This window comes from Macrotis lagotis, chromosome 4, assembly GCF_037893015.1.
Source record: "Macrotis lagotis isolate mMagLag1 chromosome 4, bilby.v1.9.chrom.fasta, whole genome shotgun sequence".
Lineage (NCBI taxonomy): Eukaryota > Metazoa > Chordata > Mammalia > Peramelemorphia > Peramelidae > Macrotis > Macrotis lagotis.
The window spans coordinates 157439050-157456282 of record NC_133661.1 but is presented as its reverse complement, the minus strand read 5'-3'; the positions used below and the strand labels follow the sequence as shown (position 1 = coordinate 157456282).

Genomic DNA, 17233 nt, shown 5'->3' with positions numbered 1-17233 from the left:
TGAATCAAACCCACTCCCTTGGCCTCATTAGCACCAGACACCAATTCCAACAAAGTCCAGACAGATGTTTAGCATATGACTCACCAGATGTTTTGGACCATTAAAGTGGCTCACAGGAATTGCCACTTCATACAAGGTTCAACTATAACCTGCACATTTTTAGCCCCAAATTGCATTACATGTCATATTAGAAAAACCCTCTCCTCCTTCCCCAAGGGTCCAAGAACTAGTCACAACAAATATTTTGGTGCACTGAAATAAGGTAATTTTTTTATTCTAAGAACAGAAGGGCAATATATTATCCAAATAAAGAGAGGGCTTTTTTTTTCCTTTCAAAATCTGGATTGTATAAAATGAGTATAGTCAATAAACAATATTATTTTTCAGCAAATATGTATTTTCCCCCTGCAAAATTTTTTTATTTTTTTATTTATTATTCATTATTTTATCGAATACAACTTGTTCAGGGTCAATCTATTTTCTGACTATAGTATTATCAACTCTGTTTTCTTCAAATGCTTCGCTAAGTCCTAGACTGCTAACAGTCTATGTAATAATAATTCAATTTGATTCAAGAAACATTGATTAATGTCTACTGTGCGCAAGGAACTGTAATATGTTGCCATAGGAACAAAGAGATCAAAAATTCAAGGCATCGCATGTGAGAAAAGAAAGTCCTTAAATTCCAGGGACTCTCATTCTTGAATTTGTATAAAGCACAAGAAGATACTTTTTTAAAACTAGCCAATTGAGTAATATATATTGTGTTTATACTTTTCAAAATATTTCCCTACTAATTATTTCCTTTGATCCTATCAGAAGTCTTATGAAATAGAAAAGGTAGATATTATTACACCCACTTGACAAAGCTGTTCCAGAGACACTCAACTAGAAGTTAGGAAATGTGACCGTTTGTCTCAGCTTTGCTACTCTTTGTGATCTTGGGACAGCTAGGTGGCACAGTGGATAAAGAACCAGCCCTGAAGTCAGGAGGACCTGAGTAATATGACCTCAGACACTAACAATATGACTCTGGGCAAGTCATTTCTGTCTGCTTCAGTTCCTAATCCACACCCTCATTTAAATCCAATTGACTTGAATGTCATGGTATCACTTCCCTGATGTGACAGTGTTCTTCAAGAATGAAGGACTAACAATAACAACCACCTAATCCCTAAGATAGGGATAATAAAAATAATTACTTTCCAGGATTTGGGGGAGGATAATATAAGAATATTTGGAAAGCAACTTGAAAACCTCAAAGCACTCTATAAATGTCATTATTATACACATTATAGATATGTAAGCATGACAGGGAGGGGAGAGAGATGAATTCAGGCTTCCAAATATAAGTGGTTTGGAACTTTACTATTCTGAAGTTTCTGCATCTCCCCCCCATCATTAGTGCAGAAAATCAAGAGTTGGCTGTGGTCAATTAACAAAGGCTATGTTTCTAAGACTATTTCCAGATGTAAGGTTTATCTTCTGCTAATATGAAATAATCATATTCATCTCCCTGACTGCAAAGCCAACACTCTAGTCATGATAGCCCACTGCTTCTTGTTACTGTATACTCTCATTGCTAAGTCCAAAATTGTGGGGTTAAGGGTTTCTGTTCTATAAAGTTGGCAATCTTTTTGTCCATATTTCCAAAAGAGATTATTTCTAGGATATGTTTAGATGCACATTACTTATGGCTTCTTTTCATGTCTTGCATAATGTTTTAAAATGTGATGATCATTTAAAAGATGAACTCATTTGATAATTTACTTTGAAAATAAAAAGAGACGCAAATAGAAGGGATTAGTAGTATTCTCATTTCTTTATAGCTCATCTCCTAGTATTCCAAGATCTAGCCCTACATGAAGTATGCCTTTGAAGATATTTGATGCTGGTAAAATGGTAATGATAGTAAGTAATAATAATAACTGGTATTTATGTAGTACTTTAAGGCTTATAAATTGATTTATAAATAGCATCTCATTTAATCTTCACAGCAACCCTGGATGGTAGGTGGCATTATTCCCATTTTACAGAGGACACTGAGGCAGCTAGGGATTAAGTCACATAGCTTGTAAATGCCTAAAGCAGAATCTTAACATTGGTTTTCCTAAATCCAAATCCAGTATTCTTATCAACTGAGACACCCAGACAAAGAATAGGTTGAACAAGCCATATCTATGCCCTCAAAAAGTTTAGGGTTTCAGACAGTGACTGGCAATCTATGAAATTTATGCCAAAGATAACATGAACAATAGGGCTAGTTGCCACAATCATGCCACAGCACTGCTGTTTGCATCAATATAGGAGCATCCAGATTTATGAGAAGTAGATGTCAGTGTGTAGTTTGCCCTTTCCTCCGTACCTCCCTTCTCACCTCCACAGAATGACTGAAGGAAACAAGCCAGAACCCTGACATTTCACTTTTTAAGGTGATCAATCCCTGTTCTAAGATAATTAGATAATATGAACAAGTGGAGACCCTAGTAAAATAATGGCATCACTGATTTCAAATCCACATGATACATACAATAATATTTCTTCTTGAAATATTTCCTAACACTTGTGCTTGCCTCAGCACTGCAGGCCACAAGTTGGTCTTCCAGATGGTTCTAAAAGTTATTGTGGACATAAAAAAGTCAGGAAGGGGTTGGAACATAAATGTAGTGGCCAGAAATCTAATGATAAGCTTCTCAGAATGTAACTAGTCTGGTCCTGAGATAACAATCATATGTTCCCATTCAAACCATTTTTCCCATTCCATTCTGTTTCATTTTCCACACAGCTGCTAAAGTGATTCTCAAGTACAGATCTGGAGGCAGCTAGGTGGCAAAGTGAAGAAAGCTGTCAGGTCTTCAGTCAGGAAGACCTGGGTTCAAATCCAGACTTGGACACTAACTGTGTGTGAGCCCCGGGCAAATCACTTAAGCTTTTTTGCCTCCATTTCCTCATCTATAAAATGAAACTGGGCAAAACCACTCCAGTATCTTTGTTAAGAAAACACAAAATGGGTTGTTGATCAACCTTAATGGACCTGCTCATTTCATCAGTGCAATAATCAGTACCGATATTAGGCTGTCTGTGATGGAGAACACCATCTGTTTCCAAAGAAAGAATTGTGGAATTTAAACAAAGACCAAACACTATTACCTTCAATTAAAAAAAATTATATTATGTATTATGTAATTTTGCTATCTCTTATATTTTATTTTTTTCCTTAAGGATATGATTTTTCTCTCAAAAAATAAAACACCAGGGGGTGGCTACATGGTGTAGTGGATAAAGCACTAGCCCTGGAGTCAGGGTTCAAATCCGGTCTCAGACGCTTAATAATTACCTAGCTGTGTGGCCTTGGGAAAGCCACTTAACCACATTTGCCTTGCAAAAATCTAAAAAAATAAAAAATAAATAAAACACTAAATGATGCCACAAAGCATCAGCATCATCAAAGCATCATCAATGAACAACAGATTTGAACTTATCTAACCTTTACTCAATCAACTCCATTAGTTCCCTATTGCCTCGGGGATAAAATATAAAATTATTCTGTTTGACTTTTAAGCTAGGTGGTTCAGCAGATAGAATGCTAACTATAGAGTAAAGAAAACCTGAAGGGGTGGTTAGGTGGTGCAGTGGATAGAACACCGGCCCTGGAATCAGGAGGACCTGACTTCAAATCTGGCCTCAGACACTTAATAACTGTCTAGCTGTGTGACCTTGGACAACTCACTTAACCCCATTGCATTAAATAAATAAAATTTAAAAAAGAAAAGAAAACCTGAAATCAAATCCAGCCCCAGACACTCACAGTATAACCCTGGAGAAGTCACTGAACATCTGTTTGCCTCAGTTTCCTCAATGGTAAAAATGTAAATAATAATAATAATAATACCTACCTCACAGATTTGTTGTGCAAGGATCAAATGGCACATGGTTCTTGTTTAGCTACTCTTTATAATCCCAAGGACCATACTGTCTGCTTTCTTGGCAAAGATACTAGAGTGGCTTGCCATTTTCTTCTCCAGTGGGACTAGTTCTGATATATAGTAGGTGTTTAATAAATGTTTGCTTCCTTCCTCCTTCCTTTCACAACTTAATCCTAACTTATCTTTCAGCCTCATTGCACTCCCCTTACTGAATTCTGTAATCTAGATAAACTGACCTCCTCCCTGTTCTTCATCCAAAACTGGTCAATTCTGGTCCCCAAGCCTTGGCTGTGGCCATCTTTCTGTTTGAAATACACTCCCTCTTCACCTCCGCCTCAGAGAATTCCTATCTTCCTTCAAGACTCAGCTTGAGTACTAGCTTCTACAAGAAGTCTTTCCCCCCGCTGCTCACTTCTGTGCCTCTCTAACAATAAGATATGTAACTCATTTTCATTTGTTATTTATCTCGTTTTATATAATTATATGCATATATTTTGAGTGTATATATATATATGTGTGTGTGAGAGAATGTATGTATTTTGTATGTTATATATGAATGTATATGCAGTCTTCCTTGTTAATATACAAACTCCTTGAGATTAGAGATTGTTTCACTTTTGTATTTGTATGGAAGGCAGCTAAGTCACTGAGCAGACAGAGCTCTGGGCCTGGAGTCAGAAAGATATGAATTCAAATCCAGTTTCAGACATTTAACAGCAGAGTGACCTTGAGCAAGTCACTTAACCTCTGTCTACTTCAGTTCTGTATCTATTTAAAAATGGATAATAATAACACCTACCTCCCAGGATTGTTATGAGGATTAAATGAGATGATATTTGTAAAGTGTTTGGCACATAGGAGTTACTTAATAAATCCTTGCTGATTGATTGATTGGTAGAGCCAATCTGAATTTACAAAACAATGTTATAAACTATAACCTTCTAAACCATGGATTCTTAACTTCCATAACTTTTTTAAAGTTTTTTTCAGCTTTTAAAATTTAATTTCATTGATATTTTCTTTCTTATATTACCATAGTTATCTTAAGTATCTCTCCCCCTTCCTCTTCCAGAGAGCCATTCCATATGAAAAACAGTATTAAAAAAAGAATTTTTGATAACAATTTCAATGTAGTTGATTTCCTTGGTAATCCTATGTATTTTATTTTGTGTATAAGTGTCCATAGGCTTCCCCAGACTGCCAAAGGAACCCATGAAAGTTAAGCCTTTCCTCCAAGCCTAGGGTTGCCTCCTCACCACAATGAGGCATCAGAGTTGGATTTTATAGGAGGATATGGAATTACTGTGATTATTTACATGGGATCACATTCTCATTCTCTTCCCTGTGTCTCTTGAGGGCTGGAGGGACAGATACCCCATCACCACACCCCAGGCCCTTCCTCCTCTGACTAGACCTTTCTGTTTCTAGCTCGGAGGCTTTCCAGAAAGGAGGAAGGAAGGGAGCTAAGAAGGTGATGATTGTTATCACAGATGGAGAGTCCCATGACAGCCCAGATCTGGAGAAGGTCATTGAGGACAGTGAGAAGGATAACGTAACTCGATATGCTGTGGCTGTAAGTCTTTCTTGTACCCATTCTCTCTTCACTTCCATTAAAACTTCATTCCATCCTGAACTCCTCCCCTTCTTCAATCAAGGTCTCATTATGCTGAAAGGCTATGTGTTAATAGGAAAGTACTGAAGGGCTAGCTCCAGGTAACATTGGTATTTCTGAAGCCAATGCCCCTACCTTTGAAGTCTAATCCACTCTCCTCTTGAGCTTTTCTGTGACTTCCCAGACCCTAACTTCCTTCCCTGGTCACCACTCCCCTATTTGTATTGCCTCTTCTATCTGAATGTAAGCCCCGTGAGGGTAAGGATTGTTTCAATTTTACATTTATATCCCTAGCACTGGACACACAACAAACCCTTCATAATTTTTTTCCATTCATTCATTCTAAACCACCAAGGAATCTAATGTGGGTAAGAAGGAACAACTGTGGCAGACTGATGCTAAAGTTCTTGGAAATATGTTTTACATGATTACACATATATCAGAACCTGTAGATTGTTTGCCATCTTGGGGAAGGGGGTCAGACTATTATCTTACTTGATCCTCTCAAAAATCCTGGGAGATGGGTATTATCATTATAATACCCATTTTTGCAGATAAGAAAACTGAGGCAGATATTAAATGACTTGCTCAAGGTCACACAGCTAATAAATGTCTGAATTACATTTGAACTCAGTTCTTCCTGACTCCAAGCCCAATGCTCTATCTACTGTACCACCTAGCTGTTCACTGAGAATATTTCTTAATTTTTAAGTTGTAGGGACTGAATTAAATAATTTCTGATATTTCTTTTAGTTCTGGAGCTATGACTATTTGATTCTATCATGTTTATAAATCCCTAATTCCATGATTCTATGATCCAATGAACCTTTATTCCCCTGACATATGGTACCATTTCTAATATACCAGTCTAATGTAAACTTACGGAACCCATAAGTCTGGGGGGGGGGGGGGATTGAAACCCTTTCAGTTTGCCCAATGGCCTGTGAGAATGGGGGTATTGGAAAAAACGCTCTATGTTATGGCCCCTCCTACCCCTTGTAGGTCCTTGGCTACTATAATCGAAGGGGCATCAACCCAGAAGCCTTTCTGAATGAAATCAAATACATAGCCAGTGACCCTGATGACAAGCACTTTTTCAACGTCACAGACGAGGCAGCCCTGAAGGATATCGTGGATGCTCTGGGGGACAGGATTTTCAGCCTGGAAGGTAAGTGATACCAATTCCCAGAAAATACTTTCAAGAAGAGCAAAGAACCATGTACCAGTTGGACATCCATGTAAACATATCTAAATAGGGAAACCTGAATTAAAAAACAAATGGATTTAGAAAGGCTGGCATTTTGTAATTCATGCTGCAAAGAATAGGCACCCTCACTTTTCTGAAAAGGTGGTCTGCAGGATTTCTTTATATAACCAGGTATTTTATCACATTAAAAATAGGATTTAATTTCCATAGATCCAATTTAGATGAGAATTGTTGGGTACACAAGGGCCAGACACAGGGCAGAAGAGAGATACTAAAGGAACAGTTCTCAAGACAATGTCCTTGCCCTTGAGAAGTTTATAATCCAAGTTCGGTGATAAATAAGGCAAATATATAGGGACAGAACTCAGTCAGTGCTTTACAAAGAAATGTATAAATTGCCAATGAAAGTAGGGTCGTGAGCCTGCATGTTAACAATCACACTGGTAGTTACATGTAAAGATGAATATTCCTTTAATAGTTGTGGTTGTTGTTCAGTCATGTCTGACTCTTTGTGACCCATTTGGGGTTTTCTTGATTTGTCATTCCTTTCTACAGCCTATTTGATAGATGAGGAAATAAGGCCAATAGGATTTAGTGACTTGTCCAGGGTTACACAGTTAGAAGGGTCTGTGGCCAGATTTGAATTCATGAAAGTTGAGTCTTCCTTACCTCAGAGTTGGCACTCTAAGCACTGCACCACTTAGCTAGAAAAGGATATAGTAAACCATTTTAGGATTTTTGCTAGGAAAATCCCAAAAGGGGTTATGAAGAGTAAGAAATGATGAACAACAACAATAAAGCTTCTTAAAGGTATCTCTGAAATTTTCAAATTAGTGATGAGCAAAAATGATATCTTTAATAGTTATAATATGATATGATATGAAAATATCTGTGATTTCTATTAGTGACAAAGTCATAGGTACTGCTAATAATACTGTAGTTTACTACTTTCAATATAAAGTTAAGAGAAATGATAAATGCCAGTTAGAGGTTAGTGAAAATAGAGATGGAGGGATTTTTTCCCATCTAAGTTCACAAACTCCCTAAAATCTGTCTATAGAATCTGAAGGAATCTGGTATCTAATTTAATAACCTCTGGACTAAATAGTTCCCTTCTATCTGATTTTCTGTGATTCTATGATTTGTTCAAGGTACCACAGCTTAGGAGTGACAAGGCTAGGACTAGATCCCCAAGTGTCTTTCAGGCCAGAGGGATAACATAGACTTGAGCAGCACCCCAGGGTACTTAGAACAGGGTTCCTGGAGTTCTTTGTCCAACCAAGTGTAATCAAGCCTATGATGCCTGGGAATAGAGATATATCACAATAGAGGACAGATTTGGCCCTAGACTGGAGAATGTGTACTGACTAAATAGAATTGGCATATGTAGAAACTGAGTCTAAATAGGTGAAAGATATGGAAAGAGAATGATAATCCTTTCATTTTTATTACATTTTATTCATTTAGAAGATTTTTTTTTACAAATCCTAATCTCAGCAGATACTTACAAATACCAAGTCCCCAGGGGCAAATAAGATAAATAACACTGCCTCCATTTTGTAAAAGAGGAAATTGAAGAATAGAGAGGAACCCTGACATGGCTACTTGTTAAAGGCTGCCAAGGGATGTAGTTAGATGAAATGTCCCTCAGGAGGCTCCGGTGAAATAATGCTTAGAATCACCACAAAAGAGAAGATAGGATAACCACCTGTCAGGGATGCTGTAAAAAGCCTTGGAAGAAGCAGGGCAGGGCATGGAACAGGTAGATGATTTGAAGAATAAGTGAGACTAATCAGAGAAGACTTCCTGGAAGAGGTGACCTTGAGCTGCTAGGACAATCTAAAGGGCAAAAACCAAAGGCAATTCAACTTAATTCCCATGACAGAGTATATGGAGGGACGGAGATACCAGTCAGTCAATAAACATTTATTAATCACCTACTATGTACCACACACACTGTGAGGTTATAAAAAAGGCAAAAGATAGTCTCTACCCTCAAAAAGCTCACAATCTAAAGGCATCTAGGATGGTGGTAAGAGACAAAGTTGAAGAGACATTGAGAACAGACAGAAGACTTGATCTGGATTTGATTCATATTCAAATCATGGTCAGATTTTATCATTTTTAACTTCCATAACATTTCCCATGCATGACCCTTTTTCTCTACTCACATAGCCACCACCCTTGTATTTCATTCCCTTGTCTCTGCCTCCCTCCCTGTAGCCCCAGAATTCAGACTAGTGTCTGGAATACAGTAGGTGCTTAATAAATGTTTATTGACTGACTTCTAATTTGTCCATCTGCCCATTCCAATCCATCTTTCATTCAGACACCAAAGAGATTTTTCCAACATGCAGGCTCCACCGTGTCACCCCCAATTCAGTTAATACCAGAGGTGCCCTATAACTTTCAAGACCAAATATAAAATCCTGTGTGGCATTTAAAAGTCTTTAAGAATATGACCCCTTCCATCTTTTAGTCTTTTTCCACTGGATTCCCCCTCCACATTCTCTACCATAGACAACTAAACTGGCCTGTCCTGGTGTTCCTCTTTATAAAGCTCCATCTCCCAACTCCATGCATTTGAGCAGGCCATCTCCCATGGTTGAAATCCTGTCCTTACTCACCTCCTAGTCCTAGCTTTCCTGCCTTCCTTCAAGCCTGAACTCAACCTTGGCCTCTGCAGGTGACTATTCCCTTTTTCTAGTCCTGGCCCCTGGCCCCCACTCGTAATCTCTTTCTTCAGAGAGTATTTTCCATTTACACTGTATATATTGTGTATGTATGTACATAGTTATCTTCATGTTATCTCTACATTAGAATGGAGTTTCTTGAGAATGGGACCATGTTTTTTTGCCTTTCTTTGTATCTAAAGCATTTAGCACAGTGCCAACAATCATAATTGATTGTTGACTGATAGACTCATTCTGCAGGCCTCCTGGACTGGGAAATGGCCTAATGAATGTAAACAATGAAGGAAGTCTGAGGTCTCAGAGTGACTATAAAGGAGTTAGTCCAAAGAGGCTAAGGTTCTACACAGTGAGTTTTCTCATTTTTCTCCTCCTAGGTACTGTCATACATTAAGGTTTCCAGCCGACATCCCTACATACTCAACCCACCCCCTCACCTTAACCAGATTTGTATTCTCTCCGTTTATTAGCACTCTTGAGACTAGGACTCCAGGAGCTGGCTACCTTTAGACAGTCTCGAGCCTTAGAAACATCTCTCATGGAAGTTATAAAGCAATAGACTAGATCCACTCACTCTCATCTCAGGTCTAACGATCCATTCCTCCTTCTGCTTTAGGCACTAATAAGAACGAAACATCCTTTGGACTAGAAATGTCACAGACGGGATTTTCCTCACATGTAGTAGAGGTAAGGGCTTGAAATTTCCCTTTAAGGCTCTCTTTTTTTTTCTATTTTTAGTCTCTCTGGGTTTCTCTCTTCCCCCACCTTCCATGAAGAAACTTGTGATGCTCAGAAACCACTGGGATGAGTTACAGATAATATTTGATACAAAGGAGAGTAAAACCTACTGGATAAGGAGTCAATAACCTGGGTTCAAAGTTCAGGTTTCCCACACAACCTATGTGATTTTTAAGCAAAAATCTCCTCCCTGAACCTCAATTTCCTCATTTTAAAATCAATGGACTTAGAACCATTTGAATTTCCTTTTCAACTCTAAATCTAAGCTTCTGTACTGGTACCCACTTTGTGTATATGCCTGAGTGCTATATGTGTATGTTACCTCTGAGTTCACAGTTGTTCTATATATACCTGTGTGTGAATCCCTATTTGAGCAGTTTTTGCATATGCTTTGGGTCTATGGATGGTACAAGTATATTTGTGTACACACTCTTCCTCAGTTACATTTTGTGTACCACTTTCCAAGGCATATTCTTATATTCTATCTTTATGCTTGTGCCCCATGTTATGAGCATAGTCTATCACTTTGCAGAGGAATTATAATAGCTTTCATTAAAACTTGCAGTAAGTCCTCTGTTTATTTAAAAATATTTTCACATTCAGGGGCAGCTAGGTGGCATAGTGGATAAAGTACCGGCCTTGGAGTCAGGAGTACCTGGGTTCAAATCCGGTCTCAGACACTTAATAATTACCTTGCTGTGTGGCCTTGGGCAAACCACTTAACCCCGTTTGCCTTGCAAAAACCTAAAAAAATAATAATAATAATAATAATATTTTTACATTCATTCTCTCATTTGATCCTTGTTATAATTTGCTATATCCTCTGATACATATAGATATACATATATATATAAAAGATATATATCAGATATATATATATCTGATATATAACCATATATATCTAATTTTTTAGTAGTGGTCTAGATTTATGGTTTCAAAATGGTAGGAAATATCCTCTATCAATGCATATTTCATAAATATTTTGCAACTTGTAGTCTTTTTTTTTCTTTTAGGTTTTTGCAAGGCAAACGGGGTTAAAGTGGCTTGCCCAAGGCCACACAGCTAGGTAATTATTTAGTGTCTGAGATTGGATTTGAACCCAGGTACTCCTGACTCCAGGCCCAGTGCTCTATTCACTGTGCCACCTAGCTGCCCTGCAGCTTTAAGACTTGTAGTCTTAAAGAGTCTTTATGCTATCTTTAATTTTGTTTATTGAATCCAGTAAATATCTCTTAGCACAGGCACTGTGCTAAGTGCTAGGGATACAATTCTTGTCCTCAAGGTACTTATAATCTAATGGGAGGGTTGGGTGAGGGGGAGAGGGAAGACAACATACAAAAGGAGGCAGGAAAGTGGGAAAGGAAATGAGATACCAAGGGGTACCTAGCACTGAGGCATGTTGCTCCATGACGCTGAAACCAGGCAGAGAGGCAAATGCAAAGTGGAGTGAGCTGAGGGTCCAGTTCCAGCCCAGAGGTTGTGGGAGGTAGAGTTGATGAGCTTAACCTGGGAGAGGCGTTGTATTCTGTGAAGTTGAAAGCAGACAAAGCAGCAAATGCAAAGTAGTGTGAGGAGGAGCAGCAAAGCATTTATAGATGCTATATCTCAGTCATTATGTTAAATATTTTATAAATATTATTTCAGTGGATCCTCACAAAGTATTTAGGGCATAAGTTATTGTTCCTTTTAAAGCCCAATGATCTTTTGTTTGAGAAATTTAAGTGACTTCCCCAAAGGTCACATGTTACATCAGAAGTAGATACATACAGAGTAGAAGTTTTTTTTAGGCTTTTGCAAGGCAAATGGGGTTAAGTGGCTTACCCAAGGCCACACAGCTAGGTAATTATTAAGTGTTTGAGGTCGGATTTGAACTCAGGTACTCCTGACTCCAGGGCTGATGCTCTATCCACTGCCACCTAGCCGCCCCCAGAGCATAAGTCTTTTGACTCAACATTGCACCATTCGCCAGTGCCTGACATTGTAAAATTGGGAAAACATTTTTGCCATGATTTCAGATAAGACCAAAGTAGAAATTCCTAAACTGATGAGAGGGGAAGCCTGGAATGTAAAGAACTCAATGGGGAAACAACCAAAGTTACAGTACATTCCCAGATTTTCTTCCATATCCAGAATGCCTTGGTTATTTTGTTCATTGAATAAGGAAAACAAATTGAACTGATCTCTCTCTCTCTCTCTCTCTCTCTCTCTCTCTCTATCTATATATATATATATATATATATATATATATATACATACATAGTCTTTTGGGGTAGAGCCAAGTATTTTCCCCATTTTATGTATGAGGAAACTGAGACTAAGAGAAGTCAAGAGACTTGCTCAGCAAGTTTCTGGCAGAGTCAAGATTAGAACTGAATTCAGTTCTTTGAGGAGACTCAACAAGTAGTTCTATCTGAATGACTTTTTTCCTTAAATCCTCCTAAACCAGATGATCAAACTTAATGGCTACACGTGTGGAGTGCTCAAAGATGCAAGCTGACTCTCTTATTCCTCCTGATATCCTGTCCATACAAGCTATTCTATTAAAGTTCCTTCTGGATAAAGTTTGTCCTTGGTGTCCTCTTACATTCTCCTCCAATCATTTGCTTACCAGGCTTTTGGTTTTTGTATTGGAAATGCTATTGAGGCAATTCCAGTGTTAGCCTATAAGGACTTGAAGGAACAAAAATGCATTTTCATTTCAAATCCTTTAATTATTTTAAGGGGGAGGGACTTTTAAAGACCTTAGAATGAAGTTCTAAAGATGCACAGTTTCTGGCATTGTTCTAGGTCTTAGAGAAGGTATTTTTAGCACTCCTCAAATTGTACCACATAAGCAACCCAGCTATTCTGCCTGCTCTTTAAATGCATTTCCTAACACTAGAATGTCAGCTTCTCAAATATCCACTTGGCTTAGTAACCCAAGAGAAGAATCTAGATAGACCAGTGGGAAATCTAGGGTTTTTGGCTCTGGTCAGAGGGAAAATATGAGCCTGAACATATCTATCCTTTGGCTAAGCCAACAACCCCTATCTTCATTGGAAATGATTGAGAGATGCACTCTTGAAATGAATTCCTGGAAATGCATTAAAGGATTCTGAAACTGCTTCTATTTGGAACCTAACTAGAGCCTCAGACAGCTCTTAAATAATGTTAAGTACAACAAAAAAAGGCTGATTTCCTTATGGAAGGATTAATAAGTACGATAGAGAGGTGGTTAGAATTATAATACAAGTGGGACATACATGCCTTATATTTGTAACGCACCTTATTTGTTACAAAGCACTTTCACAAACATTGTTTCCTTTAATCAATCAGTATTGTTACTATTTATCAAGCACCTCCTATATAATGGACAATGTGCTTAAATGCACAGGAAAGGAAAAGAGACAAAATACAGTACCTGCCATCAAGGCTAACAACTATAGAAAGAAGGTAGAACTACTCTGCTCCTATTTTTATTTTTTTCCAACAAGAACAGTCTTCAAACTATAAATGAAATATGGACTGACACAAGAAGACATTGTAGCCCAAGATAGAAGAGAGTATAGTAAATTGTCCTCGAGGCACTTTGAATGACTCTAAATTTCCATTTCCAGGGGAATTAAATCTCAGACCTCTGAAGGAATTTGCATATGAGAGAATTTACAATCTCAGGGGCCCTGCTTGTAATCTTTTTATGAGCTCAAGTCCACTGTAGTTCATCTTTAAGAAATTACTCAGAATAGGAGGGGGAAAGTACCAATTAAAGAAAAAAGCGTTGATCCTTTAAATTACCCTCAACTTGGTGTCGATCTCTAATATAATTCTGGAACAGAATATTAAACAAATAGTTTGTTAGCATTTGAAAAAAATAACAAGTTGATTACTAGGAGCCAGAACATCCAACACTAGATTATTTGGGCCATCTTGTACTATCCTAAACTGTTTCCCAATTAGAAGTATTCAGGTAAAATCAGAATGTTCATCCATCAAGGATACTATATATCATCTGACATAATCAATCAATCAATAAACATATAAGGTCTCCCACTGCATCCAGGGCCACCTCCAGTCATCCTGTTCCATATCTGGCCACTGAACCCTGATAGCTCTGGAGGAGAAAGTGAGGTTGGTGGTTTAGGACAGCCCCCCCCTTAAATCCAACTCACTTGAATGTAATGGCACCCCTCCCTATCATGGTCTTCTTCAAGAACAAAGGACAAACAACAACATTTAAGAACCAGAAAATTTCAGAAACACAAAAATAGTAGGAAACTGCTATTAACCTCAAGATGCTTATAATCAGGTCAGTGGAAATATTATGAAATAATAGAAAATATTCAAAATAGATACGAGGTAATCTTGGAAAGGTCCTAGCAAGTGGGGGAAGGGGGAGTGGAATAAAACAAAATGCTGAAAATGTGCAACTAGGCAGTGATAACGTGAGAATACATTCCTGGCATGGGGGGTGGCAGCCTTTGCAAAGACATGAAGATAGGAGATGGATAGCCAACTTGCATAGCATTTTACAAATTATTATCTCATTTGATCCTCACAACAACCCTAGGAGGTAGGGGCTGCTATTATCCCCACTTAATAGATGCAGAAACTGAGGCAGACAGAGGTCAAGTGATTTGCTCTGCCAGGAAGTATCTGAGGCTGAATTTGAACCCAGGCCAGCTAGACTTTAGGTTCAGTGTTTTATCTACTTTACTGACTAGTTGAGAGAGGGACCAGAATGAGGGGGTGGGGTTAAGGTGGGAGGAGAAATAGGAGAGTAAAAAGGAAGGCAAATCTTCTTCAACCTCAAAATTACAACCCCAAATTGTAGCACCTCTGATGTGAGGACTTGCCCAGTTCTTTTCAGGGCTACTTATTAACCCTTGGTGTTTACCTTTTTACCCACACTCACCCTGGTAAACTTTCAGCAGATTGGCTAAACCAGGTCAAGGGTAATTGTCAGATCTCAAACTCAAGAATGAATTAAGGAGATGTCTACCTTAATCATGTAAAGACCTTCCCCCAAAGAATGGACAGATAATAACAGAATGTTCCAAAGGACCATGATGACTGAAGCAATCACTGTGCTTAGAGCTTGGTTCTGTCTAAGCTTGGCATCAAAGATGCCAAGTCTAACCACTGTAATATAGGTCATTACCAGTCATCTTGATTTTTGTTTTGCTACTGGACTTTGATGACTCTGGAAGAGAAAGTAAGGCTGATGATTTTGCACAGTTCTGCCTCACTTAAATCCAATTCAGGCCAAGTCAAGACCACCCCATGATGTCATGAGTCCTCTTTGAAAAGAGGAACAATGACAGGCATGTCCTGGTGACTAAATCCAATTCACAGCAGGATGTTTATTTATTTGTATTTTCTTTTATTCTTTTTTCCTACTAAGAGCATTTATTATTTTTCTCCTTCCCAATTTAAGATGGATACTCTCAAGTTAAAAAAAAATTGTAACAAATATAGTTATACAAAACAAATGTCCACACTGACCATGCCCAGAAATGTATGTCACCCAAAGGTACTAAGGCCCATCAGAGGCCCTTTCCCTGTTGCTGCTTCTCATTTCCACCATTATGGAACTGAAGTTTTTAAATGGTCCCAGGAGAGTTCCATTAGTTCTCAGATAGCAGGTATAAACAAGTATGAAATCAGAATGGGGACCAGGAGGTGAGAAGGGGTGCTGTGATGATCTGAGAACTGGAGGGTTCCAAAGCTTTGCCTATTTCACATTTATGTGGAAGACAATGATGAATTCTGAATGGGCTAAAACTGACCTAATCATCAGCTTGTTTAGAAAAATGGTCCTTTTCCCAACCAATTAATCATTAGCATCTGGGACAAAAATCCATCCTCATAAAACAAGCTTCCCTCTTCTGATGAGTTTGTGTGATAATAGAGATTTATGGACACCATGTCATGGGCGGATAAACATAGCTGAGTCTAAGTTAAACTCGTAGTTAAAAGGAAATTATTTAACAGCTTCACAAATAATAGCCAAATTGCAACACATTCACCCTCCCCCCTTAACTTCTCCCATTGGAATCAGTAACTAATAGAACATTAAAAATGAAAAGAACTTTAAAAATTAATCCCTCTGATTTATCATTTAAACTCTTCACAACCTGGTGCGAAACCAAAAACGTACATGATGATCCAGTCAATCAGCTGTTTTTCTGTCTAACTTTTCAGACTCATTTGAGTATTTTTGGCAAAGATACTAGAGTAGTTTGCCATTTCCTTCTCAAGCTTATTTTACAGATGAGAAAACTGAGGCAGACAGGGTTAAGTGACTTGCCTGGGGTCACACAGCTAGCAAGTATCCAAAGCTGGATTGAACTCAGAAGATAAGGTTTCCTGATTCCCAGGCCAATGCTCTAAACATTGTACTATCTAGTTGCCCTTCTTACTGTTTCTCATATATACTGCTTTATGACACAGTGCTGGACCTGGAGTCAGGAAGATTTCCATTCAAATGTAGGCCCTGACACTTTCTAGCTGTGTGATCCTGGGCAAGTCACTTTACCTGCTTGCTCAGTTTCCTCATCCATAAAATTAGATTAATAATAACACCTACCTTCCAGAGTTGCTAGATTAAAGAAGATAATACTTAGTCCATAGTAGGAACTTATTAAATTGTTTTCCTTCCCCACTCCATTTCAATAAATGCTCCTGGTTAGGAATCCCTAAACAGAAGAATGCAATCAACAGGTGGATAATGAAGTCTGATGGGATTGATTATACACTTGGTAGAATTGGAAGGGAGAAATCCACTAGATCAGAGGTGCCAAATTCTGCCTTGGGACATGCAAAAGAGTAAGTCCAAAAACAAATTAAAATGTAATTGGGAAATTTTTTTAATAATTAAAACATAACATAGATAATGTTTATTTTTGGTTTTCTGAGTGCAGCCCATGGCAACCCATTCCCATTTGAGTTTTATACCACTATCTAATCTGACTTTCTCATTTTACAACTTTAGAAACAAAGACCCATAGAAAGTAAAATGCTTACCCAAAATTATACAGGCAATTCCCCAGATTTTCTGATTCCAAATCCACTGTTTGTTTAT

General features: G+C 38.1%; 1 protein-coding gene across 1 annotated transcript in view; it reads left to right on the top strand.

Moving 5' to 3' along the window:
• The window catches only part of ITGA11 (integrin subunit alpha 11), a 218526-nt gene that overhangs the window by 124859 nt on the left and 76434 nt on the right, over nucleotides 1-17233 (top strand). The window contains exons 8-10 of the mRNA XM_074234488.1: nucleotides 5355-5499; nucleotides 6541-6706; nucleotides 10052-10122. Coding sequence (XP_074090589.1) covers nucleotides 5355-5499; nucleotides 6541-6706; nucleotides 10052-10122 — 382 coding nt within the window. The remainder of the gene's footprint in view (nucleotides 1-5354; nucleotides 5500-6540; nucleotides 6707-10051; nucleotides 10123-17233) is intronic.